The sequence below is a fragment of the Aulonocara sp. 'chitande type north' Nkhata Bay genome, linkage group LG20 (genome assembly GCF_057382095.1).
Source record: "Aulonocara sp. 'chitande type north' Nkhata Bay isolate Kocher_YH1m ecotype deep benthic linkage group LG20, A_spYH_male_GT1.1, whole genome shotgun sequence".
Classification (NCBI taxonomy): Eukaryota; Metazoa; Chordata; class Actinopteri; order Cichliformes; family Cichlidae; genus Aulonocara; species Aulonocara sp. 'chitande type north' Nkhata Bay.
The window spans coordinates 5,965,558-5,992,947 of record NC_141363.1 but is presented as its reverse complement, the minus strand read 5'-3'; the positions used below and the strand labels follow the sequence as shown (position 1 = coordinate 5,992,947).

General features: G+C 42.5%; 2 protein-coding genes across 3 annotated transcripts in view; one reads left to right on the top strand and one right to left on the bottom strand.

The window, feature by feature from the left end:
• Positions 1-98: 98 nt before the first annotated feature.
• On the bottom strand, positions 99-13,686 carry pigt (phosphatidylinositol glycan anchor biosynthesis, class T). The gene is made up of 11 exons (XM_086276474.1): positions 13,212-13,686; positions 12,532-12,709; positions 11,518-11,645; positions 9,011-9,111; positions 8,678-8,852; positions 8,483-8,580; positions 8,100-8,256; positions 7,700-7,900; positions 2,460-2,625; positions 2,246-2,329; positions 99-2,110 (listed from the first exon to the last, which is right to left on the bottom strand). The coding sequence occupies exons 1-11, from the start codon at positions 13,684-13,686 to the stop codon at positions 1,861-1,863; spliced, it is 2,013 nt and encodes a 670-aa protein (XP_086132600.1). The 3' UTR covers positions 99-1,860.
• Positions 13,687-14,476: 790 nt separating this feature from the next.
• Positions 14,477-27,390, top strand: part of phactr3a (phosphatase and actin regulator 3a) — a 34,377-nt gene continuing 21,463 nt past the window's right edge. For both annotated transcript variants that reach the window (XM_086276705.1, XM_086276704.1), the window contains exon 1: positions 14,477-14,759. In XM_086276705.1, coding sequence (XP_086132831.1) covers positions 14,657-14,759 — 103 coding nt within the window. In that variant the 5' untranslated portion in view covers positions 14,477-14,656. The remainder of the gene's footprint in view (positions 14,760-27,390) is intronic.

The following is a 27,390-nucleotide window of genomic DNA, read 5'->3' as shown; positions in this document are numbered from 1 at the left end:
CAGTGACAAGTTCCTTTACTATATCATGTCCGAGGAGAAAACTTGCAGTTTGTAGCAGATCACATATGAACATCAAATTCTACATGTGGAAAGCTGCTTTTCGCTTTGTTTTTGTTCCACACTGTTGGCAAACACACAGGGGTAAGAACTGCTGACCTGGCAAATACAGAGAGACCTCTGTGTTTGTTCCTTCAGAGTCTGTCATCAGTGAGGCCAACTATGTTTACACAAAAATGTGGGCACTCAATAGGAAGTAATAATGTTCCAACTCCTGTTTAATTTAGAGTTGGGAACTTTCATGTCTAGTAATTTGAAAAATGATGTTTGGCAGTTTATTGAAAAGGCAGTGACAGTAATAACAATACAGAACATAGTCAAATATTCAAATGGAGCTCACTGTTTTACAGAAATATTTTTCTAGGAAGGAAAACAAACAAAAATGTGTGTAAAAGGCTTAAACAAAAGTAAATGCATGGCAGTATTTTATTTAGTATTTAACATCTACAGGAGCTGCTCAGCCATAGAACCCAGGACCACAAAGCTCCAGGCACAGTTTTAGTGCTGATGTTAATCCCAGCGGTGTTTGGAGTTCTGCAGTTGAGTCAGCAGTTTTGGTGACTTTTAGACTGTATCACCTCAGCCCTTGGTGAAACCCCTCTGAAGATCTACATGTCCAACAATTTGTGGCCAAGTTGTTGTGGCTCCTAGATGCCTCCACTTTGCTATATCACCACTTCACCTGATCATTAAATATCTTAAGAGGGAAAAAATTTCATGAACTGACTTGTTGCGGTGGTGGCATCCTATTACACTACCATACTCAAATTTAGTGAGCTCTTTAGAACAACCTTTAACAAATAAAGGCAGACTGCTTGGCTGTTACCTGCAGCAACAGGAGTGAAAGCACCTGAATTTAGAGAAGAGGAAGTGTGGCTCTGTAGTTTTGTCCATAGTGTATTTGTTGTAAGACAACGAAAGTGCTTAAAACTGATGACTTAATAATTCAACAAATAAAAGGTTTTTATTATGCTCAGACAATTGCATTCAACATTCAAAACTGTAACCAAAATCAGTGCCAAATAAATATTTGGTAAAGGGCAGCTCGGTTTTACTTGACAACGATTGATATCCTGTGTAGAAACATGAAAAAAGTTCATTTTATCACTTTTAAGTCTATACTTTTTAGAATTCGTTTCACACAATATACGACATCATACTGGAATGAGTTTTAGAGTTTTTAATGCGCTGTCATGAATGAAGTTTCAATTAAGATAAGCAGCCTAAAAAGAAAAACGTTAGGACATCCTGAAGTGACTTTGACTTGGTGTATCTCATAGTGGCGGAGATGCCAAATAAGTCTTAAGACCACTTAGAGACCAAAAGCGATTATATTTCTGAGTCCAGAGGCTTCAGAGTGCAGTGAGATATGAAATCACTGTTTCCTCAAAGTATCAGTATGCCTTAATGACAGTGTGGCATTATGTTGTAATGGGTTATAGTTTTAAAAATCCAGAAAAACAAACAAACAAAAAAAAAAACCCTACCCCAAATCCCCCAAAACGAAGGGGTATTAAAACACTGCAGCCCATTGCTCAGCTTTGGTTCCTCATATTTATCAAACAAGAACAAATCTTCAACTTCCCGTCTACTTTTTTTGTCCTTAGGCAGCAAGAAATTGCTTTAAAACACAAATGTATCCATCTTATTCAATTCAACAACAAAATCCTCAAGTTGACAGGTTTTAAAACATTCATAGCAGTATTTGTCCCAGTTCTTCCCTGTATATTATATATTTTCCAGTAGTTCAACAAAAGGAAAACTTCCTTTCTAAAAGATGCCACTTGGCATGCTCACAAAGCCTCAGAGTGGCGGGACGCCCCTCATCCTTCGGATGACGTTAGCGATCCGCTTGGCCAGTCCTGGGTTGGGCTCTTCGATCTGGAAGCTCCGCGTTAGTAAGTTGTATAGAGAGCCGTAGCCCACAGCCACTACAGTGCATGTGAGGCAGATGACATTGTAAGGCATGCTGAAGTCTGGAGTGGGCAGATTGACAAGCAGAGGCTCTGTGTAGATGCGGACAAAGTAGCTGGACTCTTCTTTACAGGGAAAACTGGTGAGAGAGGAAAATTTGATCATCCCATTTTCTAGATAAACGTGTCTGTGCAGAAACTCAAACAGTCCGTGAATAAAACACAATAAATGTCATTTTCATCAAGGTGGGTGGGAGATGGGGCTGTGTACTTACAAGCTGCTGAAAAGTGGTCGTTCCCGAGTGCTGTTTGTATGCATGGCGACAGTGCTAGGTACAAGAGAACTAATAACTGAAGATCTAAATGTTAAAGACAAGGACAAGGACTTTAGACAATAAAAGTCTGAAATTAATTTAAAATCCTAAAAAATAAAAAGCAAAAATCATTTGAGAAGCAACACATGTCACACATGCAATCCTACGTGCATACCCGACATAGAAACCGTGGTTGGGATCGGGTGGGTATTCAGTCCATTTGAGCAGAGCCCTCTCAAACTGCACTGTAACCTCAGTCACAGAGTTTGGAGGAAGCTGGATCAGCATCTCCAGCAGGTGGGGCTTCACACGGTCCTTAGATGGCTCGTAGTGGATGTAGCCTAGCAGAGGAAGAAAAAAAAACAAGTGACCAATAATACACTGATTAAATGTTCAAACTAGAACTGCACAAACACAAAGGCTCTGGCATCTGCTGTCAAGAAAATTGTATTTTAAACAGCTATCAACCCAGAGTTTTTACAGTCAGTGAATCCCTAGTTTAGACACAGATCACTGGTTTATATAAATTACATAATGGGACAATATTTAATCAATAACAGCATGTTATTCAAGTTAGAAATGAACACCAACATATGTATTTGATAACTGTTTCTTACAGAAAACATGACTCATGTTCTCCATCTTGTGGCAAAAAGAGGCAGCTGCATGAACCCTTACTAACCATTCCTGTGGGTTAATGTGGGAAGTCAAGTATCTTACAGTGGGCTGTGAACAGCATGACCGACTTACCCCTGTAAGGTCAAATGTATCATATTTGAAACATGAGTTTTTGAGACCTTTACATCATTAGTGTGATTTCTTTAACCTTAAACCCTTTACACATTTTTGCTGAAGATGAATAGTCATCAATAAATTGCACAGAAATGCTGGTGTAGCAAAAATCATACAAGTCAAAACTCATAATTCATGACAGGTTCAATAAAAACTCCAGCTTCAAGAAAATTAGATTTTTCTGGCAATTATTTCATGGTTCAGATTTTACAGGGTTAAGTAAAAGACTGAATAATAATATCCATCGTTGAAGAAGTCAACATCAAAAATCAAAGCCTGCAAAGATGCTCACATGTCCACAGGACATTTAAGCTAACTAACAGAAGGCAACAAAAATGAAAATGAAATCAAGTTGAAGGCACACAAGTTCAGCTCAAGTGGGAGTCTGACTATCGTGCACCTCTACAAAGTGTAAAGAGAAGGCTGTGTATTCATTTGCCACTGGCAATTTGTGCTTTTAAAGAACATAATTAGCATCATCATGTTGATGTTTGAATCAAGGTATGGGGGTCAGAGGCAGGGGACAGCACCTTCAGAAAGCCACTAAACTGAAAAGATGCACTCATGGACTGTTTCTTTGAGCTGTAAGTGCAACTTTCATTTTTATGTGCAGGTGTTTCATGGCAATAGACAAAGCTGCAAGAATCAACTAAACAACATGATGTAAGATCTACTTTTCTTCTTTTATTTAATTAAACCTCCTAAGAAATGATTCAGTGGTCATATTCAGATCCATGAAACAGTCCCAGTAAGACAGGGCTGCCCAATCCCGGTCCTCGAGAGCTACCGTCCTGCAGCTTTTAGATGCATCCCTACTCCAACACAGCTGAATCAAATGGTGTGATTACCTCTTCAGCATGCCATCATGTTTGGCAAAGGCCTGATAACAAGCCATTCATTTGATTCAGGTGTGTGGGAACAAGGATGCATCTAAAAGCTGCAGGACGGTAGCTCTCGAGGACCGGGATTGGGCACCCCTGCAGTAAGACTTGCAGACATAGAAACAAAAAAATAAAGATGTATTGCTTTACCTTTATATCAGATCTATTCTACCAAAGCAGGCTTGTTAAATAGGTTGCGGGGAGGTGGCTGAGTGATAGTCTTCTAGTTGAATTTGTGATATGCTAATGCTAAACAGCGCAAAGGCTAATAAGATTTTTTTGTAGACTGGTTGAGGTCCTCTCCGTGAATCGCGACCTTATCGTGGTGGAGGGGTTTGTGTGTCCCAGGGATCCCAAGGTCGATGTTGTCTGGGGGCTTTTGCCCCCTGGTAGGGTCTCCTGTGGCAAATTGGTCCTGGGTGAGGGACCAGACAAAGAGCGATTCAGAAGACCCTTATGAAGAAAACATTGAGGGAACAGTTTACCCTGCCCGGGATAGGGTTACCGGGGCCCCGCCCTGGAGCCAGGCCCGGGGAGGGTGCCCGACGGGCGAGTGTCTGGTGGCCGGGCCTTAGTCCATGGGGCCCAGCCGGGCACAGCCCGAAAAGGGGACATGGGCCCATCCTCCCGCAGGCCCACCACCCGCAGGAGGGGTCGGGTCCATTGTGTGCCGGGCAGCGGCCAGGAGCGGAGGCCCTGGCGGACTGATCCCCGGCTGCCAAGACTGGCAATTGGGACATGGAATGTCACCTCTCTGGTGGGGAAGGAGCCTGAGTTAGCGCGTGAGGTTGAGAGGTACCGGCTAGATATAGTCGGGCTCACCTCTACGCATGGCTTGGGCTCTGGAACCAGTCTCCTGGAGAGGGGCTGGACTCTCAGTCTGGAGTTGCCCCTGGTGAGAGGCGGCGGGCTGGGGTGGGTATTCTAATATCCCCTCGGCTTGCTGCCGGTACGTTGGGGTTTTCCCTGGTGGATGAGAGGGTTTGTTCCCTGCACCTTAGGGTCGGGTAACGGGTCCTGACTGTCATCTGCACTTATGCGCCGAGTAGCAGTTCAGAGTACCCTGCCTTCTTAGAGTCCCTGGGTGGGGTGCTGGAAGGTGCTCCACCTGGAGACTCTGTTGTCCTGCTGGGAAACTTCAATGCTCACGTGGGTAATGACAGCGAGACCTGGAGGGGCGTGATTGGGAGGAACGGCCTCTCTGATCTGAACCCGAGTGGTGTTTTGTTATTGGACTTCTGTGCAAATCACACTTTGGCCATAATGAACCCCTTGTTCGAACATAAGAGTGCCCATAAGTGCACGTGGCACCAGGATGCTCTAGGCCGCAGGTCGATGATTGATTTTGTAATCGTATCACCAGACCTGCGACCATATGTTCTGAACACTCGGGTAAAGAGAGGGGTTGAGCTGTCAACTGATCACCACCTGGTGGTGAGTTGGATCAGGTGGTGGGGGAGGATGCTGGACAGACCTGGTACACCTAAACGCGTAGTGAGGGTGTGCTGGGAACGTCTAGCAGAGGCCCCAGTCCGCGAGATCTTCAACGCACACCTCCGGCAGAGCTTCAACAGCATTCCGAGGGAGACTGGGGACATTGAGTCTGTGGGACTCCGGAGGCAGCCGACAGGTATCGACAGGCCAAGCGGAATGCGGCTCGGGCAGTGGCTGAAGCAAAAACTCAGGTGTGGACGGAGTTCGTAGAGGCCATGGAAAAAGACTTTCGGACTGCCTTGAAGAGATTCTGGCAAACTGTCAAGCATCTCAGCAGGGGAAAGCGGTGCTCTACCTGCACTGTGTATAGTGCTGGCGGAGCGCTGATGACTTCGACTGACAAAATTGTCAGGCGGTGGAAGGAATACTTCGAGGACCTCCTTAATCCCACTGACATGTCTTCCGAGGAGGAAGCAAAGTCTGGGGATGAGGGGAATGACCCGCCAATTTCTGGAGGCGAGGTCACTGAGGCAGTTAAACAACTCCTTGGTGGCAGAGCCCCTGGTATTGATGAGGTCCGCCCAGAGGTCCTGAAGGCTCTGGACGTTTTAGGGCTGTCCTGGTTGACACGCCTCTACAATGTTGCGTGGAAATCAGGGGCAGTACCCCTGGAGTGGCAGACCGGGGTGGTGGTCCCCATCTTTAAGAAGGGGGACTGGAGGGTGTGTTCCAACTACAGGGGGATCTCACTCCTCAGCCTCCCTGGGAAAGTCTATGCCAGGGTGCTGGAAAGGAGAGTTAGTCTGCTAGTCAAGCCTCGGATACAGGAGGAACAATGCGGTTTTCGTTCTGGTCGCGGAACACTGGACCAGCTCTTTATCCCCTCAAGGATACTTGAGGGTGCATGGGAGTTTGCCGAACCAGTCTACATGTGTTTTGTGGACTTGGAGAAGGCATTTGACCGTGTCCCTCGGGGTGTCCTATGGGAGGTGCTGCGGGAGTATGGGGTGTCTGGCCAATTGCTACAGGCCATTCGATCCCTATACAACCGTTGCAAGAGCTTGGTTCGCACCCGGTGGGTGATGGGCTCCGCCAGGACTGCCCTTTGTCACCGATTCTGTTCATAATTTTTATGGACAGGATTTCTAGGCGCAGCCAAGTGGCGGAGGGCTTTCACTTCGGTGGCCTCAGAATCTCATCTCTGCTTTTCGCGGATGATGTGGTTCTGTTGGCTTCATCGGGTGAAGGCCTCCAGCTCGCACTGCAACGGTTCGCAGCCGAGTGTAAAGCAGCGGGAATGAGGATCAGCACCTCCAAATCTGAGGCCATGGTTCTCAGCCGGAAAAGGGTGGAGTGCCCACTCGGGGATGAGTTCCTGCCCCAAGTGGAGGAGGTCAAGTACCTCGGGGTCTTGTTCGCGAGTGATGGGAGAAGGGAGCCGGAGATCGACAGACGGATTGGTGCGGAGGCTGCAGTGATGCGGACGCTGCACCGGTCCGTCGTGGTGAAGAGGGAGCTGATTGTAAAAGCGAAGCTCTCAATTTACCGGTCAATCTACGTCCCTACCCTCACCTATGGCCACGAGCTGTGGGTAGTGACCGAAAGAACGAGATCACGGATACAAGCGGCGGAAATTAGCTTCCTCCGAAGGGTGGCTGGCCTCTCCCTTAGAGATAGGGTGAGAAGTTCGGCCATCCAGGAGGGACTCAGAGTAGAGCTGCTGCTCCTCCACATCGAAAGGAGCCAGCTGAGGTGGTTCGGGCATCTGACAAGGATGCCTCCTGGGTGCCTCCTGGGGTTGGTGTTCCAGGCATGTCCCACCGGGAGGAGGCCCCGGGGCAGACCCAGGACACGCTGGAGAGATTATATCTCTCGGCTGGCCTAGTAACGCCTTGGTGTTCCCCCGGATAAGCTGGAGGAGGTGGCTGGGGAGAGGGAGGTCTGGGCTTCTCTGCTTAGGCTCCTACCCCCGCGACTCGGCCCCGGATAAAGCGGATGAAGATGGATGGATGGATGAGGCTCATATGTGGACCAAACTGTACATGTGAAGGCCATATAAGACATACATTTTTGATTGAATTAATAATTCATAAGTCAGCTGCTCCATGATATTCTTATTTCCACAGTGGCCTTAAGTGAAGTTAAGGACATTGTACCGGACCAATATCCTGTACTACACTGTGTACTCACTGTACAGGATATTGGTCATCTTTCAAAAGGTAAATTGTTTTTGGGACAATGTAAATTTATTATTCTGATTGCAAATGAACAGTGCACACATCCTTTACTGCTTTCTAAAAATACTCACTGGGCTTGTTGTCCTTTCCCTTGCTCGTCACACTGAGCGTGTGGATGTAGAGACGAAGATACCAAGGTACCGAGTCCAGCAGCAGTACAGGGAAAGACCTGTATGGGTGGTTGTTGTACATTAATGTGTGAATCTCTCCTGTCTGCAGCCCGTATCCAGCCACATAACGCTCAGCATGGAGCAAGGGACGCAGCATTTCACCTGAGGACAGAAAGTCAGACTGATTTTAATAATTCACTGGGTGTAAAACAAATGTGACAATCAAAAAAATGCCTTAAAATTGTGTGAAGTGTGTGCATTTTATTATCTTGTTCTTGTTTCATCATACATTCTTCAAGACAATATTCTGACTATTATACACAGCTTTATACATTATACAGTCTCTACTCTTCTGGCTCACCCTCATTGGACTTCCATCGAATCAGCAGGTTGAGGGAGCGCACAGTGCCAAAGGTGGTTTCTTGGGTCAGATCGTACACAGAGAAGGTCCGTCTGTCTCCCAGCACCACTGCCTGGCTCAGCAGGGAAGTGGCTGGGCTGAGCTCAAACTGCTCCCCCTGCAAAATAAAAACAGGTTTGTTCCAATCATAACTCTTACAGAGCTTCAATAATAAATTTGACATTATCTATACATACAAGTAGTGCCGTTTATCAACAGATAATCCACTAGATCAGCAACACCTCTATGTTCATATAGCTGTCACAATTCGATGTTTTGTATTCTAAGGTTTGAATTATCTAATGATTTAGATTTGCATATTTTATATTAAAGGAAAAGCTAACCTGAGGGTTGTCTGTGATGTCGATATATAATTTACTGGAGGAGGCCAACGGACAAGCTTCTGTCAGGGTCCGAGAGAACATCTTGAACAAAGACCACTCTGAGGGAAGAGACAGCTTGAATTAACAAAAGCCAGGGGAATGTTACCAAAACCCAAATATGGGACAGAGAACAAAAAAAAACGTGCTTTCGCTCACCTCGTTTGGTCTGTCCAGAGTTGTGCAGGTCAAAGACTGAATTCAACGTCTGTCTCAGCTCCCAGGATGTGGTTTTGCACTGCCAGTCCTGACACACGGACCTGATGTGCACTGCCTGGGAATGAAAACTGCTGTGGAAGAGTTTCTCTGACTTCAAAAGGACAGCGAGACCAGCCTGTTCGGAAAACATAGTGAGGAGAAAACTTAATACGCTAACAGATGGCATTGATGTCCCGCGCTTTTTTTAGGAAGAAAAATGCACATGTAAAAGGGGGGGGGGGGGGGGGGGGGAGAGGGGGAGAGAGAGAGAGAGAGAGAGAGAGGGACATTTACCTTGGATCCACATGGCAAGAGTTTCTTCCAGGGTGTCAAATTCTCTGTGCAAACAATTTCTCGTGGGAGGGTGGCATAGCGAAGGAAGCTGTGGTCTGTCACTTTAACACACACACACAAATATTGCATATGCAGTACAGTGAGTCCTGGGGCATCTGCAGTGCTGTAATGGGTATTCAACTGTCTAACATGCACCTCAGAATAAGAATATCACATGCCCAAATAAAATCTAATATATATATTAAAAAAAGAGGTACCTGAGTACAGGTAAAGCACTCATTTTATTGCAAAAGGTTTCTTTAATGCAAACAGGACCTGTGTAAAAAGTGTTCATCTGTTTACTTATTCCCCAACAACAACAACAACAACAACAACAAAACACAACTAAACCAAGTTTCTAACGGGGTGCAGCACACCTGACAAGCCTGACAATCATATCACCTGTAAAGTCGACCATTTGCAGTAACATGAGGTGTAAAATCACTAGAAACTAGGGCTGGGCCATATTATACCGTTGACAGTAATACCGGTACAATGCTAGGCAACGATAAGAAAATAAAATATCGCGATAGAATATGGGTAAAACGCGCATGCGCAGTGCCTTTGTTTTCGCACATGGCAGAAAAAGCATGGCGGCAACAGAGAATGAGAAGGGAGAAAGCGGATCGTTGAGTGAAACGGATGAACCACAATTGGTTTGTAAAAAATGGTGCAACTTCAGTGGTGTGGAACTGGTTTGGCGTTTGTCCATCAGATACCCACCAAAGCACATTTTTTTTGTAGAACATGGAAGCGGGCCGTCGTTTTTGCCGTATTTGTCGGACTAAGGTGCTCGTAAATCTGGGAGTAATCTGTGTCCTAAACTCCGCTCCCTTCAGGTCCCAAAGTCAAACGAACACTGCAGCATCACTAAGAGTTAAAAACTGTCTAAATTCTTTCATCTTTAATAAAACGATCAGAATTGCTGCTTTACCAGGTGTAACTATGAAGTTTAACATCCAGGCATCCATGAAAACAGAATTTATTACATTTAACGGAGTTAGAAGTTAGCAGGAAGTTAGCGGAAGTTAGCTCGCTAGTTTTGCTAGTTACCTAAGCATGATATAGCATGTTCTGACTGAGAGATTTCTGAAAAAATTCAAACGTACAGCTCTGCTATCATTTCCAACATAAATGAAGACAGGAAGCTACACAGCAGTGAGGTTTGTAAGGTTACTGAAGTTGGGCTAGGTGGTATTTAATGATGTGCTAGGTGATCGCTAGCGACACAGCTATGTTAGCATAACATAAACAGTGAAGCTGGAGGATGAACGCTAACACTTTTCCACTCGTGAAGGTTCCTGATGGTTAGAGACAAATGCAATCGCATGGCAGGATGCTGTAAACGGACCTGACGGACTTCAGTCAGGAGAACAACTGAGATAATCCATCCACAATAGAAGGTTAGTCGTTAACATACTGCAACAACATGGGAATAGAGCAGCTGTGATAGAATACAGCATTAATGAATCAATGGTACAGAAGTGGAGGAAGAAGAAGATGAGTTGAATAAAGTTTGATTTATCTGACTGCTTTGTTTCGCTTAATGTGTCTTATAATCCCGTGCACCTTATGGTCCGAAAAATACGTATTTGACTTTTTTATTTGGCACACTGCAGTTTAATGTTGCAAAGCATCTCTTTTTAACTTCAGTGGATATTATATATGGTTATGCTCAGGATATGTCAGCCCATTTCTACTGGAAATGCCTTTTGGTTAAACTTTCAACAGGGAATTTGCATTTGCACTGTTAAATTTTTTATACAGCTTTAATGCACATAAAAAACAGCTGCTTGTTTAAGTGAAAATAAATGGATGGGGTTTTTTTTGCGCTAGTAAAGTTGTGGAGTTGTATTTTGTCTTGCATCAATTATATCGTCAGTTATATCGTTATCGCAAATTTTCAAATCTATATCGTGATTAATATTTTTGGCCATATCGCCCTGCTCTACTAGAAACAATAGTTTAAAAAACAAAACTAAAAACAGAGCACATGTCTAGGTTAGATGAGGAAGAAGGTTATTGCACTAAATCTCTGAGACTCAATTGAAATTGAAAGAAATTTGCTACACATGGTCGTTTGGAACAAATGAGAATCTTCCTAGAGGTTGCCAACCTTTCAGAATTCCTCTAAGAGCACTTTGAACAGTCATGAGTGAGGTTAACAAAGTTTTGAGCAAAATATTCAAGCTACCACAGTGTTTGTGACTCTGACAGACACAAGGTAAAAATGACAGACTGATCTCCAGTAATCTGAAGCACTTTATCGCAGCTGATGCTGTTAAAGTTGTATGAATCATAACTGACCAGTGATGGAACAAGTTGAGAAGAGGATTACTGCAAGAGGATTTTCTCTAGCACTAATTCTGTATAATAACGTGATATTAGACAGTTCAATGGTGGCTGATGACACAATTAGCTTTTGCAGAGGTTCATTACTAGAGATGCAAAAAGGAGACTGACTGTACCGTTGCCTAGTCCCAGGGGTTTGAAGGAGGCACTGGGCTGAACAGTGTTGGTGGAGTCAATGAAGTTCAGTGATGCACAGAAGATGCCTGACAAAACATTGGTTAGCTCCTTCCATGTAGCATCGACACTGGGAAAGGCAGAAAAAAGGCATGTGGAAATGTTAACATGATTTAGCAAAGGTAGGTTAGGCAGCAACTATATCAAAACAAACTGTAGTCAAAAGTTGTGGGAGTAGAATTTCTGGCAGTTTTACATGGGTGGGGGGAAAAAAATCAATACAGCAAACCATTACGATACTTTGTATGGTGATATTGTATCGATACAGGGTCACCAAATATTGATACTCTGGGAATATAACGAACAAGAGGGTTCATCACATGCACCACCATCCTGAGATTATGTTAGCTGAGCAAACTTGCATTAAATTCAATGAAATTCACATTTAATTGATGTATCATCTGAAACAGATTGCATGTAATTCAATCGCAGACTGATGACAGATTATCTCTGTCTTAATGCAACAAGTTTATGGCCAGTTTTTACTGAGAGTTATTTTACTGCATAACTTTTTACTGCAGCAAAAAAACTACCTGAACTGTCTGCTAGTTCGGCAAATGCTTGAGAAACATCACTGTCATTATAAGAACTAAAGGAAAAACACAAAAGCAAAAAACAGCAAGGACGGTTATGGATGAGCAAAACTGGTAGGTTGGTGGTTCAAACCTCTACTTGTCTAGTCTGCATGTCAATGTATCCTTGGTCCACATACTGAACTCCTAGTTGTCGTTGATGCCACCATTGGAGTGTCATGTGTGCATGGTAGATTAAAAATGCTAAGGCATAGAAAAAATGTTTACGAAAGCAGGTTAATGAATGTGTTTGTGAATAAGTGAATGAGGCTCATAGTAAGAAGGGGCTTTAAATGCTCAGAGTACAAAAACACTATATAAGTACGGGTCTGTCTCCCCTCCCCTTATTAATCCACACATTCATTTCATCTCTGTTGTACTCACTCTGTCACTGAGTCTTGGAACCAGACCCAGAGCTCAGCTCCAGGTGGGGATGGTATAAAGGGTTGCCCCCACTGCATGGTCCTCCAGTAACCTTGTGTAAAAGAGATGTGCAGTTCTCTGACTGAGAACTTGGAAATGACCTGGCCCAGAGACTTGGGGAAAAGCCGGTAGTGGGACACTGAGAAATGCAACAACGTGGTTTAGAGTTAGAAAGACCAAACATTGTTGTAATTTTGAGAACAGGAGAAAGAAAATCTTATTGAATGAATGTGGGGTGTATTAAACTCGTATAATATTTCCAATAATGTATAAATACTCCTGAAACCAACTAAACAGGAACAGACGCAGATTTTAACAGGAAGGGGATATCAATAAATGAACAAAAATATGGTGATTTATAAAAGAAAGTCAACTGACGGAAAATGCAGATGCCCTATCACGTGGTATTTTTAATGTTTCAATCTGACAGATTATAGGAGCATCGAGAAGCAAAAAATGAACCCTCATTCCGAAACATTTAAATGCTTATCATTTTATACATTTACAGCTTTTCTGTCAGCTATTCGACAGACTCAAGTATATTCAAAAGTTACTTCTATAAGAAGATAAAACATTTACATGTGTGTATTTTCTTATTCGTGCCTAACAGAGTGTTATCTCCCTACTAGCAGTTAGCTTACCTTTGTTTTCTCTCATGAAGTCTGTGTCCCACAGGGTGCGGAACTGGAAGCTGGCATAAATATCTCCGGAGTGCAGAGGTCTGATGACCAGCTCTTCTTGGAAGTCGTCTTTAGGCTGTGGTACCGACGAAGGTACCACTGTTTCAGGTGCAGAAGTGCCCTGAATGTCGGCTGCAGCATCAACCGTAGCGGCTTCTTTAACCTCGGTTGCTTCCCACCGTCTCTCCTCCACCGCGGGCTGGTCAGCCGTTTGTTCCGCTGTTTGTGCATTATGGTCAACCCCACCGTGGTGGTCATTAACTGGCGTCGTTTCATGAATGTCTGCGACAACAAACACGGACAAACTAAAAAGAATAAGCAGCCAAGACCAGCAGCTGCACCTGTGAGCAGCCATTTTTCTCGAGGCGGTGGTTGACTTCCGCGTTAACGCGTCATGAGTAGAATCAGCCAATGAGCTGCTTCCATATGGAGTCATTCTTGGCACTGACACGAGGCTGCTTTGTTTTAAGCCAAAATATTTTCTTAAAAATAAAAACATAAAAATAAATTTTATATATATATATATATATATATATATATATATATATATATATATATATATATATATATATATATATATATATATATATATATATATAATACATGCTAATATGTAATATGTTTCTGATTTATTTTAAGCAAATTCTAAAATAAAATAAAGAAATACATTTTAAAAGCGATCAGTTACATGTGAAGGCGGTATGGAAGCGGTATGGCAAATCAAATTATAATTTATATGTAGATTAGATAAATTATATTTATATCCATGTGAAGACAATAAATGAATCCATAGATAAATGTAAACTACAGTAAATGCACATAATGTGTCATATGTCAATTTGTGAATTGTAACCAATTAAACAATTACAGGCCTGAAAATTCTCAATTAATTTAGCCTATCAAACGTCTGCCCATCTTAATCTGTCATTTTACAGCATTACCAATGCTGCTTGCAAATATATTAAACCTTATAGACCCTGAATAAATGGTGCTACTGGTGTGTTGCCAAAACTCATAAAAAAGCTACATTAATAATTAATAAAGGCCATAAATTCAGGTTATCGGTGTGCGAATAAGCATGGTGCTCTGTTGAATATTTGGTCGCGTTGCTGGACAGGGATGGGCATCATCAACCCGTTGGCATCATCGGGGGCAAATCACCCCTCCCTCATCCACACATCATCGCGCACACAGCCCAGACTCACACGCACACACACACACGCACATACACGCACATACACAAACACACACGGAATTTCGGCTCAGCCATGGCTCCCTGTTAGGTACTCAAAGCGGCTGTTGTCAGAGCGAATTAAATCTACTCTCGCTCGTTGCTTTCCTCCTGACCTTGCCTGCCTCCGGTTGGGTTTTTAATATTTTATTTAGGATTCCTGCGCTGCCTCCCCATGGCTACATCGGATGGACTAGACGGCTGTCTGCATCGAGGCAGATCTCAAAGTGACCCGAACATACTCACCGAACCGGGCATCGAGTTGGCTCACGGCACAGGTAAGATAGGCGTTATTTTGTCTACATTCATCCGCTCCATATGCGAGTTTTTATTTTTATTTTTATTTTATTTTTCTAAGGTTGCCGCTTCTTTGGCGTTGCAGACCTCCTTGTTTGCTTAGTGGGATGTCAGAACACTAAGGCACAATTAGCGCATATGCTCCCGACACTGGATGTAGAATATGACTGTAACGCTGAATCGTGGAGCTGCATGTTGAAGACGAATGCCATCTCAGCGTCTGTGAATGGCTGCATTCCCCACCAGATTTGCGCCTTACAAAGACGCCTGTAGCCCTTTTGGCTGATATGGATGCAAGTAGTATTTGGGAATCCGCGTGTTGGCCGTTTAATGTGATATTACCGTGTGCAACTTTTACTCTATTGCCTATCTATTCCCTTCCATGCTATCCCAGCCCCTTTATAGTGAACCCATGCTATTTAGCATCACAAAATCTGCATGCATGTGTGGTCCATGATCCAAGCTTAACGAATGTGTTGTCCTGTCTGATCCACTGCTATAGCGTTGTTATTAAGAGAGATCCATGGAGGGATTCATGTTTTGACGTGTTGCATTAAAAAAGAAAGAAAAAAAAGCACATGCTTCTCTTATTGTAGGCCTATGCCTAGAGCTCTGTCCCTGTATTGACAGCACTGAATCCCCACCCCATACCGAACTGATCACTGCTGCGATCAATAGCCGGCAATCCACGTGATATAGGCTATAGGTGGAAATGTACCCAACTTATCATCACAGCCTTGTACTGGTACAATCGGACTGGCCAGTTATTGATCCTTCAGGTGATCTTTCCAATATGGTGTCCTTGTTTGTTTCTCTGTGGGTTAGTCATCTAATGTTACTCATCTTTCTGCTTTATGGAAGAGGATAATGAATTAAACTTTCATTAATGACAGAACACCAGGGAGCACTCATGCCGTGCTCTCCTCTGGTGAGCTCCTGGAAGTGAATTTGGTTGTTATTGTGCTGGAAGAACTAGTAGCCTATGCATTCACCTGAAATACACTGATTTATTTTATTTTCTTTTTTTTACGTAAGTGAGACTATTTATGGTCATACTGTGTGGGTTTAGAAAGAGTCATTGCTTACACCCACACATGGCGAGTTTTACGCACATGAATGCTTGACTGAATGATTCAGAAAAAAAAGCAGAGTAGTTCACCTTTCAACTTATCACTAACGAGACTCGCTTTTTCACATTTCCAAAATCACACCTGCCTGCACTCATCAACTGGCCATAGCACGTTTATAATGGAGCCTTGCTGAATTCAACCCTCCCAGGGATGATTTAATTCACACGTAGGTGAATGTGATGATGTCACACTGGGTCTTTGACACACCTGAATAAACAACGCAGCAGTTTGGCGGATCAGCCAGGCCAGTGATGAGAGCTAAAGCTGTCAGGGAACGCTGAACGTCAGCCTACATCCCTGGAGTATGCACAACTGCATCACAGTTTCAGACACGAGTTTGCTACATGAAAGACGGAGTAAATAAAGTTGTAACAGCAAAGACAATATCGGTGTCTGGTGGCCCAAAGTACACAGCATCGCCCACCCCTTCTCTGCGTGGATCACCACTGCACTAATGTCTGGGGCACTAGTCTTTGCCAAAGTAATCCTTTGGCAAAGACTGCCTTTTTTTTCTCCTCCCAATACAGTAGATCTCGCAGCTGCAGAGGCTTACAATGTGTTCATACACTTACTCAATACTGGGAGGAGAGTCAATAGAGACAACAGTTACAGCTGACCATCTCAGAAAATCAGAGTAGTGTTTCCTTTTGAATGAGGCTGCAGTAATACTACAATACAGACTCACCCTCTCAGAGAAGGGCAAGTCGATCGTTCACATTGCAAGTGTCCAACAATGCAAATCCTACTGTCTTTTAATAAGGCGCAGAGAGTGACATTGCATTGCTCTGTTGGGAGTTTATCTAAATTAAGGCAACCTCTTTGAACAGCAGATTTACAAGAATGATTTAGAGTTACAGGAACATAAGTCCAGGAACAGGAGCAGCAGTATAAACACGTTTAATCAGTTCATTTGGACAAGGAGCCCTTAGATTCCCCTGCTAATAAAATGTCACTTTCGCTCTAAGTTCCACTTAGTCATTGCAGAATGTCGACCAAGGTAATGGTGTGGAGAGGACACCTTGACGCTTTGCGGACAGGGAGCTTGTCCAAGCAGGGTTATCCCTATGGCTTCGTTCCTCAAAATAATTCTTTTCCCCTGTAGAAAGACGCAAAGCTGGAGAAACAGTGGAGATGAGTTGAATCACACAAATATCAGCACAAGCAGATTTATAGTGCACATAAATCTGCAGTTAGAGACTATTTCTATTATTGATTAAGTTTCACTTTTTTATTACTTTTTTATTACATAGAATACAATGCACATTACAGTTTCCAAAGTAGTTATCTTCAGACTGTTAAATTCAGTTCACAAAGTTACAAAACACAGAAAAGAAGAATATCCTCCTCATGAAGAAATCACGTCATATATCCACAGTAAATTCTAAAAATAAAAAAATATATTCAGATATTTTTAATCTTTTAAATAATTTCTCAGTTTGTTTGACATTTCATTGATTAGTTGCAACACTTTATAAAGATGGCCAACTGCCCCTTCACTAAACACCATCTTTGGCAAAAGACTGTAATAATTCATGATGAAATCACTTTCACTTGCAACCCCTCCCCACCTGCAGCTATAGACCACATTGCTCAAGACCACTTCTGTTCTCCGCTCACATGACGACTTATCCAATAAGTACCTGCTGATCTGTGTTTTTTTTCTCTCGTTTTGTTTTATCATTCTCTCCTGGTCTTACTGGTACAAGAATAATCCTCTCAGATCTGTCAAAAAAAAAGAACAACTGAAGAATTCAGGTAAAAGGCGGGGACCTGCCTAATGAACAAGAAGATATGTCAAACCCTGCGGAAGCTGATATTTAGCCATGACAATGACTCACCCCAAACCCGAGCGCTGTGTCGTACATAATCCCTCTTATATTCAGGGCTTGGTGAGCAAATATGGGAAATTATGAGTCAGCAGGTCTTATATAATGTTCCCGCAATTAACACAACATTGTTTGAAAGTAATAATGTAAACAAAAAGGTATTTGTGCCACAGGAATTCCTTACATAACAATGGTTTAAGACCCAGTTTCAGATTTCAGCGAGTTGCGGCGGAATAAAGAAACTGTAATTACGTAACAAACAGAGATATATATGACCCTACCTTAAGAAACAGCCCTGCTTCAATTTAAAAAAAGGAACTTTGACATTTTCAGGTGAAGAGAGGGTTAAAGATGCAAGAACATGGACTCCTTAGAAGTTTAAAAGGCACTCTTAAAAGGAGACAACCCGGTGCTGGCAGGCGGCACATTTGAAGAATGGTTTTCGTTCAACTGTAATGAGGCAGTCAAGTATCTTGATGCTGTGGAAGAGGGAGATAAAGAAACGCTGGATGTGGCACAGCATTTGGTGTGGCCTTCAACTGGCGCTGGCTCTAAACAGATAATTACACTGCACACAGTAACTATCTAGCAGTTCATCAAGTTGTTGGGACGAGTTGTTGGGCTTGCCCGTGTTGACAGGTTTTGTGATGAGCAAAACTCCACCAGTATCTGGGGCAGTTTTATAATTATTTTCTATTCCGAGTAATTAACTGTAAATTAAACTGTTTGAAATTGCAGTTTTCATTTAAGACAGATTAAGAGGCAGGCGTTCAGCGGTATGTGATGCCATTACAGCCACACATTCTGTCTTCCTGTGAGTCTATTTTTTCCCCACCGAGTGATTGTCAACATCCTCAAGAGTGCAGAGAAAAGGGTGTGAAGTTGTTGTATTCTGCTGCGGGTCGTACGTGTTAAGTGGTTAAAACAAAAGAGAGAGCGACGGTGACCGTGAAGTGAGAAAACAGAAAACGATCCCTCTGTTACAGTTTAGCCCGTGACACCATGCTGTCTGTGCTTAGATAGGTCGCCAGTATGCAAAACACAGCCTCGAGTTTTTATTCATGTGGATGGTTTTTTTGGAGACTTTTAATTTAAACAGGACATAAACTTCATCATACACATGCAGCTCAATACTGGTCTCTCATTTTTGATTTTTGTTTGTTTATTTGTTTGTTTTTTAGCTGCGGTCAAGTTGAAAACTGTAAAACCCGAGGATCTATCAAGCTACATGCACACGTATGGCTGACATAAACAATTTTAGAGATCTGGATGAACAATGAGAACATATTGTATATAGATTTGCACTTCGTTTAGAACCTGCAACTTTATCAGACTCAGCCAGGAAAGCTGTAATTCACGCTGAAGTCACAACTCATTCATCACGGTGAGCCTTAAGGGACTGTGAGTCAGTCAAGGCTACCTGTTAGTAGTAGCCACTGGAGAGCTATTCATTCTTCCCTCCACGATGCACAGAGGTCCCTTCAGAGGCCAAGAGAAAAAGTACATCTAATGTCAAGTTGAGAGGAGCGTTCTGGTTGCCATAAAAGGTATTTGTCATATTCAGAAACATATGAATCTCAACAAATATTGAGTCAGACTTTCACCCAGGAGCCAGGGGTGCACTGTTAGTGCCCACATGTCATATATGTATATATATATATATATATATATATATATATATATATATATATATATATGTATTGTCACAGTAACATGCTAACATGCCAAGTTCTGAAGTTTTCAGGCAGAACGCCCTCAAGGCTAACTTATCCTTTGTGTGTAAAATGTTCAGACATTTCTGATTGTCAAACCTAATGGATCATGTCCACTGTTAATGTGATGAACTACTCTGCTAGGGGCACTTGTGTGAACTTGAGCGTAACTGGCTTTTCATTTTCTATAAATTACTTCAGAACAAGTTAGTCATAGGCAACTGCAACATGCCAAATACAAGTGAAATGAGCTCAGGGGAAAGGGTCAAGCATCATTTGGCTGTACAAAAAGAAAAGTTAACATTCCACAATTTTGTTTTAAAAACAATAAAAAGGGAAGAATTTGTCTTGAGTACAATGAAAACTAACGGGTACACACACCCCTGTTCTCTGCTGGCCATCGGGGCGGGGGGGGCTGGGAGGAGGTGTTGGCCATCCGATTGGGATCTGGGATGCGGGGCCTCCCTGTTGCTGCGGAGCCTAGGGCGGTCTGCTTGCCTCCACCCCGGGGGAAAGGGTGACATCTCCTGGGTCTAGGTGCTGTTTCCCCCTCCAGGGGCGAGGGTACCTGGACCTGGGGTATAGAGTTTGTTTGGGGAGTGTGATTGTGTGTACAGTGTCCATGTATGTCTATCCCTACGTTGGGTGAGTGCTGAGTGTGCATGAGGGTGGGAATGCATGTTTGTGTCTGTGTGTGCCTGTTTGTCTGTGTCTATATGTCAGGTCGGGTCTTACACTCCACCTCTCTGGGAACTCCCAGGCCCTCCAAAGGCCTATCTCCCCTCACCACACTCCCTGCCGGTAACTGATGCCCTCAGGGGTTGGTGTGTTGGTGGTTCTTGGTGTCCGGGGCTGGGCGCTCAGGTATGTACCAACTCACTCCTGGTGACTACTTGGCGGGGCCTGGTGCCTGTTGCTCGGTCAGGCCTCTTCTGGGGCAAAGGGGGCAGAGCCGGCGGGCACGCCACTGCAGCCCCCTCTGGCTTCTGCTCCGTGGCTACTGGGTGACCCCTCATCTGGGGCTCTCCTCAGCTCTTCCCAGGAGGGTGGCACGGATGCCCCTCCGGTGGTCCTCCTTGGGCTCTCGCACTCTGGGGCCTGGATCTCCTCCATGCCTGCTTCATGCCCTGGGGGACAGGGCTATGGCTCTCTACATCCTCTAGCAGACCATTACACGGGGAAACCTTTTGAATACAAGCGCGCTGATCCACACAGGTGTGCACACGGGTGTTCACTGTTCATAGACATAAACTACACCTTTATTGGCTGCTATTTCCAAGCACATTGTGCGCTGTCGGTCCTGCTTGCTATACAACAACATTGAATATTTAGTATTTACTGCTGTTTACACTTAGGTAGATTAACGTGATGGTGTTGTGTTTAGTATGTTGCTCTGTTTTGTTTTTTTTTGCTTGTTTTCTCTTCTTTTTCTCTCAACAGGTGATTCAGGAGATTTTTTTCTCTTCTTTCTCTTTTTAAGTGCCCTTTCTCACTGTCCCTCTTCCCTTCTGTTTTTCTTTTCCTTCATCTTTCTTTCTCCCTTTCCTATCCCTCAGTCATGTCTGTCCCGTCTGTAACAACTGAAAATAAAATAAAATAAATAATAACAACAAAGGTCGATCAAATGGACCGATACGGCAAGGCCATGATGATCCATTTGGCAAAGTAAATCCATTCAAAGAATGAGACATAATTAGATTTTCAAAGAAACATCTACAGAATGATAGCGGTTCTTGAGATCCATCTTTGTCAAATAATAATTCAACTGACATGGATCTAATGGCATCAAATCTGTGTAAATAAAACCACGGGAAAATTCCAACCAGACTGCACTGAGCATAAAGTAAAGATCAGATGTGGGAACATCAAAGTCGGGAGCTGTTTTTTACTTACAGTGGCAACATCCACCTGTTGAAAGAAACTTTGTACATCAGAAATCCGAAGACCTGTGGCCCTGACAAAGATTTCACTATAAATCCCTATGGAGGGGGGAAAAAAAGCTTTGCTGCCTTAAACACAGAAAACTCTCAGGCTCTCAGCACAGTCACTGTAGAAACCATGGGCTTCAAATATTCAAATCTTTTCCACCAGTTTTAAAATTAAAATAATGATTCTTACTATCATGAATTACTATCATTAACATTTAGTATTGGGTATCATTAAGGATGGGAATTCATAAGAATTTAGCGATTGCGACTCCGTTATCAGAGTCACCTATCGATTCTCTTTGGGATATCATTAGCTCGGCTTTGAGAGTCAACACAATCTCTAAGCAGAATATCAAAGACATTACATCTGTTCACATTAATGTATGCTGTGTGGTCTGATATTTGCGCAGGTATTTCCCCTCTTTGTTGTGATCAGTGTTGGGGTCATTACTCAAGAAAGTAACTCAACACAAATCCCTATCCCAACAAGGACACACACATGATCTTTCTCTTAGTAGAACACAAAGCTGACAGCAAAAAGCAAAGATGAAAACCAGCAAAAAGACACTTTAAAACAATTGCCACAGTGATTCTACTGAAACATGAGTTTATTACCTGTTAAAGTTCAGGGCCTGGTTGCTGGGCTGGGGTCAGCCTTTACTGAGCTTTATCAGCACTCTGGGTTCTTGGCTAGCTTAGTCTTAGCTTGCTGTTTGGCTAGCTTAGTGTTAGCATGCTGTCTGTGCAGGTGCTTGCGAAGTGCTGACGTTATGTTAGCAACATAATGCAGCTGTTTCTGTCCTAGATGCAGTTTACACTTTACCATCACGCTCTTGTCCATGTGTAAGATAAAAATAAAAGTAATGTCCATAATGGCTACCAAGAACCGGTTCTCAATTCCCATCCCTAGGTATCATATCACTCAACACTGCCGCTTAAAAAACTGAGAAGTCTATTAGTCATTTAGTCTCTTCGTGTTAAAAAACGGTGATGATGGGATCTCATGCTTATACCAAGTCATCACAGTATACCAACTAAATTCATTGCTTTTTCTCCTTCAAACCAAATCAGGCCACAAAAAAGTCATGTTAGCCTTATGTAAAAGAAAAAAAAGTCCTTTCTTCATTTGGAACCAAAATGAACACTGTGCTAACAATTCTGTCACATTTAGGATCCACAACTGCTGAGTGGTGAGCTAAGGAGATATGTTGCATGCAGATGCTTTGTTGAGCTCTGCTCTCCATAGATGCCTTTACAGTCTCCCAGTTCCCCCCGAAAATGGAGCGCATTAAATGACGACAGCAGCAGAAGTCCTACATCATGCATGCTCCCTGTGGATGCGGGAGCAGATTAGGCATTTGACAATGTTTGAGCCATGTGTTAGTGCGGCTGTTGTTTGGGCCATGTGTTGCTACGGCTGACACCCGTGCGCCTGTGTGGTTTTTTTTGGCAATTCAATCCATGTATGCATTCATTTGCAGAAGATGTAGCAGGTTTGCGCAGACGTGGAAAGAAAAAAAATCACAGTGTGTGCTAGAAAAGACAGTCACCCTTTTGAGAACAAAGAGTCGAAAAGCCCCGTGCACCTATCAGAGACCCCAGGGTAAAGGCAGCATGTGATGGAGCTATTAAGCCTCTAAAGGCCGGGGTTAAATTGAGTTCAGGAAGTTGCATGCACTATGTTGTGAAGGGTAAAAAATTTAAGAGAGAGAACTCCTTTTGGCATCGACTCTGTGGAGCAGTGGAAATACATTTCGCAAGAAAGCAGAAAAAGGAAAAAAAATGCCGGGGAGAAAAGGAGAAGGAGGCTAAACTAGTGAGGCAGAGAGGAGATGGAGGAGAGAGAAAGAAAGGAGGAGGTGGCAGCTTTTATTGAAAGAAAGCCAAGATGTTATCCTAATTGCAAACTGGCCACAGCGAGATGATGGATAGGCTGTAAGAGACCAGTTGCAGGCAGTGACTGTGTGGCTCTGGCTGGAAGACCTCTACAGCGTTCCACAGATCCTATACAGACCCTATACAGACCCTAAAGTGATGCAGTTAAACCAAGAATGCTGATATGCCAGATTTTTTTTCCTCTATCATTTTCCTCATTGATAATTACCTCAGATGTTTAAGCCAATTTAGTTAATTGAACTGTTCCTTTTAGTTAAATGTTCATTTCGACAAACATAAAAATGAACTTGCAAAGACTTCAAGGCAAGGCAAGGCAAGGCAAGTTTATTTGTATAGCACAATTCAACAACAAGGTGATTCAAAGTGCTTTACAGAGACATTAGAAACAAGAACAAATAAAAAGCATGATTTAAAATTGATTAAAACAAGCAAATAAACTAACTAACTAATTAACAAACAAACAAACAAACAAACAAAACAGTATATAAAATCAGAACAGATAAAATCAGAACAGTAGATAAAATCAGTAGTTAAAAGTAAGTTTTGAAATTTAAGCTTAAAAGTGTGGATTTGGTGCTTTATTCAAATGCAGCTGAGAACAGGTGAGTCTTCAACCTGGATTTAAATAAACTGAGTGTTTCAGCTGATCTGAGGCTTTCTGGGAGTTTGTTCCAGATATAAGGAGCATAAAAGCTGAATGCAGCTTCTCCGTGTCTGGTTCTGACTCTGGGAACTGATAAAAGACCGGATCCAGATGACCTGAGGGATCTGGATGGTTCATACTGGGTCAGGAGGTCATTGATGTATTTTGGTCCTAAACCATTCAGAGCTTTATAGACCAGCATCAGAACTTTAAAGTCTATCCTCTGACGGACAGGTAGGTCCTGTTGAGACATCAGATCTTTTATCCTTGAAATATTCTTGAAGGGGTAGTAAGCTGACTTTGTTATTGTCTTAATGTGTTTTTCTAAGTTTAGGTCTGCATCCATCACTACACCCAAATTTCTCGCCTGGTTTGTGATTTTTAGATGTATAGATTGAAGTTCTCTGGTGACCTGTAATCGTTTTTCTTTGGCGCCAAAGACTATTACTTCAGTTTTGTTTTTGTTTAGCTGGAGAAAATTGTGGCACAACCAGTCATTAATTTCCTCAATGCATTTACCAAGAGCCTGTACAGGGCCTCGGTCTCCTGGTGACATTGTGATATATATTTTTGTGTCATCTGCATAGCTGTGATAGTTTATTTTGTTGTTGTTTATAATCTGTGCCAGTGGGAGCATGTAGATGTGAAACAGAAGGGGTCCCAAGATGGAACCTTGGGGAACTCCACATGTGATACTTGTCTGCTCAGATGTGAAGTTACCTATTGATACAAAGTATTTCCTGTTTTCTAAGTATTTTTTGAACCAGTTTAGTACAGTTCCTGAAAGACCTGTCCAGTTCTCCAGTCGTTTGAGTAATATGTTGTGGTCAACTGTATCAAATGCTGCACTGAGATCCAGTAAAACTAAGACTGACATTTTTCCGCTGTCTGTATTCAGACATATGTCATTAAACACTTTGGTCAGAGCGGTTTCAGTGCTGTGGTTCTGTCTAAAACCTGACTGGAAGGCATCGTAGCAATTATTCTGTTTTAAGAAGTAACTGAGCTGTTGAACTTCAAAAGCTTTTGACAGAATTTATTAAATCTAGTTACAGTTACTTGTCTGGAAACTCTTTGCCAGTATGTTCAGTTATCAAGCTCGAAAATCAAAAATGTAATTTAGGTTTCATCTTTCTTCAGGACTGCGGCTAATGGTTCTCATCACTGATCTTAATCTATTTTTCAATCATTTTTTTAAATGAATAAAATTTAACAAAACACTAAAAATCATTCTCATTGTTGCTTCCCAGAGCCCACAATGGCAAATATAAAGTTGATTGTTTAGTGTGAGAAGCCATTGAAAACCTAAAAACATTTATATTAAAGACACAAAATAAGAGGAGTGTCGGGTTTAAGGCTTTATAAATGTTTATATTGTCTCATCAATTGATAATTGATTGATGTGGTGAACTTGAAACTTCTCTGCTTTGAGGAATGATCAGTAGTAGTAACGTGGACATGCGTCACCCCTGATAGAGGATAAAAGTGAAGATCTATTGGACTACTCATCAGTCAGATCTGTTCTTTTAAAAGTCTGTCTCACACTGTTGTCAGCCATGTCAGGAAGTGAGTGATTAAATTGTTAGGGTGTCCCTTTTAAGTAACACTGGATGACACAAAAAAGAAAGCTGCTCTATAAAGTCTTGTCTGGCTTGTTTCAGCATCACTGAATTGGCAGCATTCACATCAGAGCCCCCTCTCTCTCTTACACACACGCAGACATAAAGTCATGCATTGCACCCGTCACACCTGCTCATATCCCCAGCTTCTTTCTTCCCTATCAAATTTGCCAGACTCAGTCTGAGATCAGTGAAGTGAGAAGAGGCGAGTCCTGGGCCCCGTCAACAACACAAAAAAGCTCTTGTCTGTGACAGAGAAGCACAGAAAGCAGGAAGAAACTAAGCACATGTGATGGAGTAGGGAAGTACAAAGATAAACTAAAAGTAGGTAAAGCTCGTGTACCTAACACAATGGAGGTATGATGTTATGGCAAAGTGACAGACATTGAACCACCACAGAGAGGAGGGAAAGTGGTTTGAGGCTGTTTGATAGCCACTTACAGTACAGCATTATTGAACACTCTCTGCCAGGGCCACTCAGGAGATGGTAAATTAAATGCATAGCCAGATCAGATAACTGTACTAGAAGGAATACAGTCATAAAAAGAAAATGAATTAAAGCATTTCATTGTGCTGTCAGTCAGACAGTGAGTGAGTATAAAAAAAGCGAGTGGAGGTTAGAGAGTCTGACTGTATGTTTATCCACTTTGGTACTTTGGTTCACAGGTTACTCGCTTTTCCGTTTGTCACTTTTTAATACCACGGTGTTGAACTTTACCTTGTTTCTGTGATGGGCTTTAATACAAACACATAAACATACCAGATGAAACACAAAATGAAAGTTTCATAAGTCAATGATTAGTCTTTATAATTTGTTTTAAATTGGGCTAAAGCTAAAGAAGATCCCATTTATACTCTGCTTTGAGTTCCAGTGAACAAAAAGTTTCACACATTTATTTATACTGAGGTTATCTGTCAGGGATTGAGGTAAATTCAAGTTTTGGTTATTTTGAAAAGGTTTGAAGTTCAGAAACTGCACCCTGTGACTTTGAGCAAAGCCGTATATATAAGTGACACTCGTCACGCAGTCAAAATCCAACATATTTACTATTTTCTATTCCGTACTGTGACAACTTTTTGGAGTGTGTAAATTAACTACTTGAGAAGCCGCTCAGGTCTGCACCCTCGCATTGGGAAGCCATCTAAATGTAGACGTAACTACGATGACATGTAATCTAGCTGATAGTGACAGTAGACGTCACGCCTTAAACGTCTACCTTCTAGAAATTTCCAAAGCCCATGGTTACACATTTTCTAGCCAATCGTCATCATGAATGAAAATATCAGCAGCCCAAAGCAGCATGAGCAGTTTATAGTTTAGCGCTTATGCGTGATCATAATTGTTGTCATTATTGACTGATGAGTCTCGCAAAACTGTCATTTCCATCTATGACGCAGAAAGGTTTAATCGGTTAGTCAACTGGCAGGCGTTTATTCTGGCAAACTGATTAAATAAGAAAAAAAAATGGAAATCATTTGTTGAGTGACAGCTGAAAACAAGGCTTTCTACTTTTGTTACAGTGTTAGTGATTTTGACGGGATAGCGGTGACTAATTTTCAGACTAAGAATTCAAACTGTCAAACAGTATGATGCAAAAAGACAAATGGCGAGAGATCTCAAACTTGACTCTGATGTATTACACCAGGGTGAGTTTCAGCACCACGGACAGAGCCAGTCTTTGCATTGCGGCAGGCTGCTGAACTGAGCAGAGCCGTGTTCTGTGTGCTGATAAGTCTGTCCTGGATCTCAAATGCTTTGACTCAACTGAGCCCTTGATCTGCTGGGAAAGAAGCCCAGCATGTTTTTGTTTTTTTTACCAGTTTTTCTTTCTTTCCTCTTTTTTAAAATTTTATATAT

Excerpts from the sequence above, each read along its gene's own strand:
- pigt (XM_086276474.1), bottom strand. The coding sequence starts at position 13,686 with ATGACTCCATATGGAAGCAGCTCATTGGCTGATTCTACTCATGACGCG. Across the intron at positions 8,257-8,482 it reads ACATCACAGACAACCCTCAG|GGGGAGCAGTTTGAGCTCAG; the intron begins GTTAGCTTTTCC and ends TTTATTTTGCAG. Across the intron at positions 2,330-2,459 it reads AACCACGGTTTCTATGTCGG|ATCTTCAGTTATTAGTTCTC; the intron begins GTATGCACGTAG and ends TTTAACATTTAG.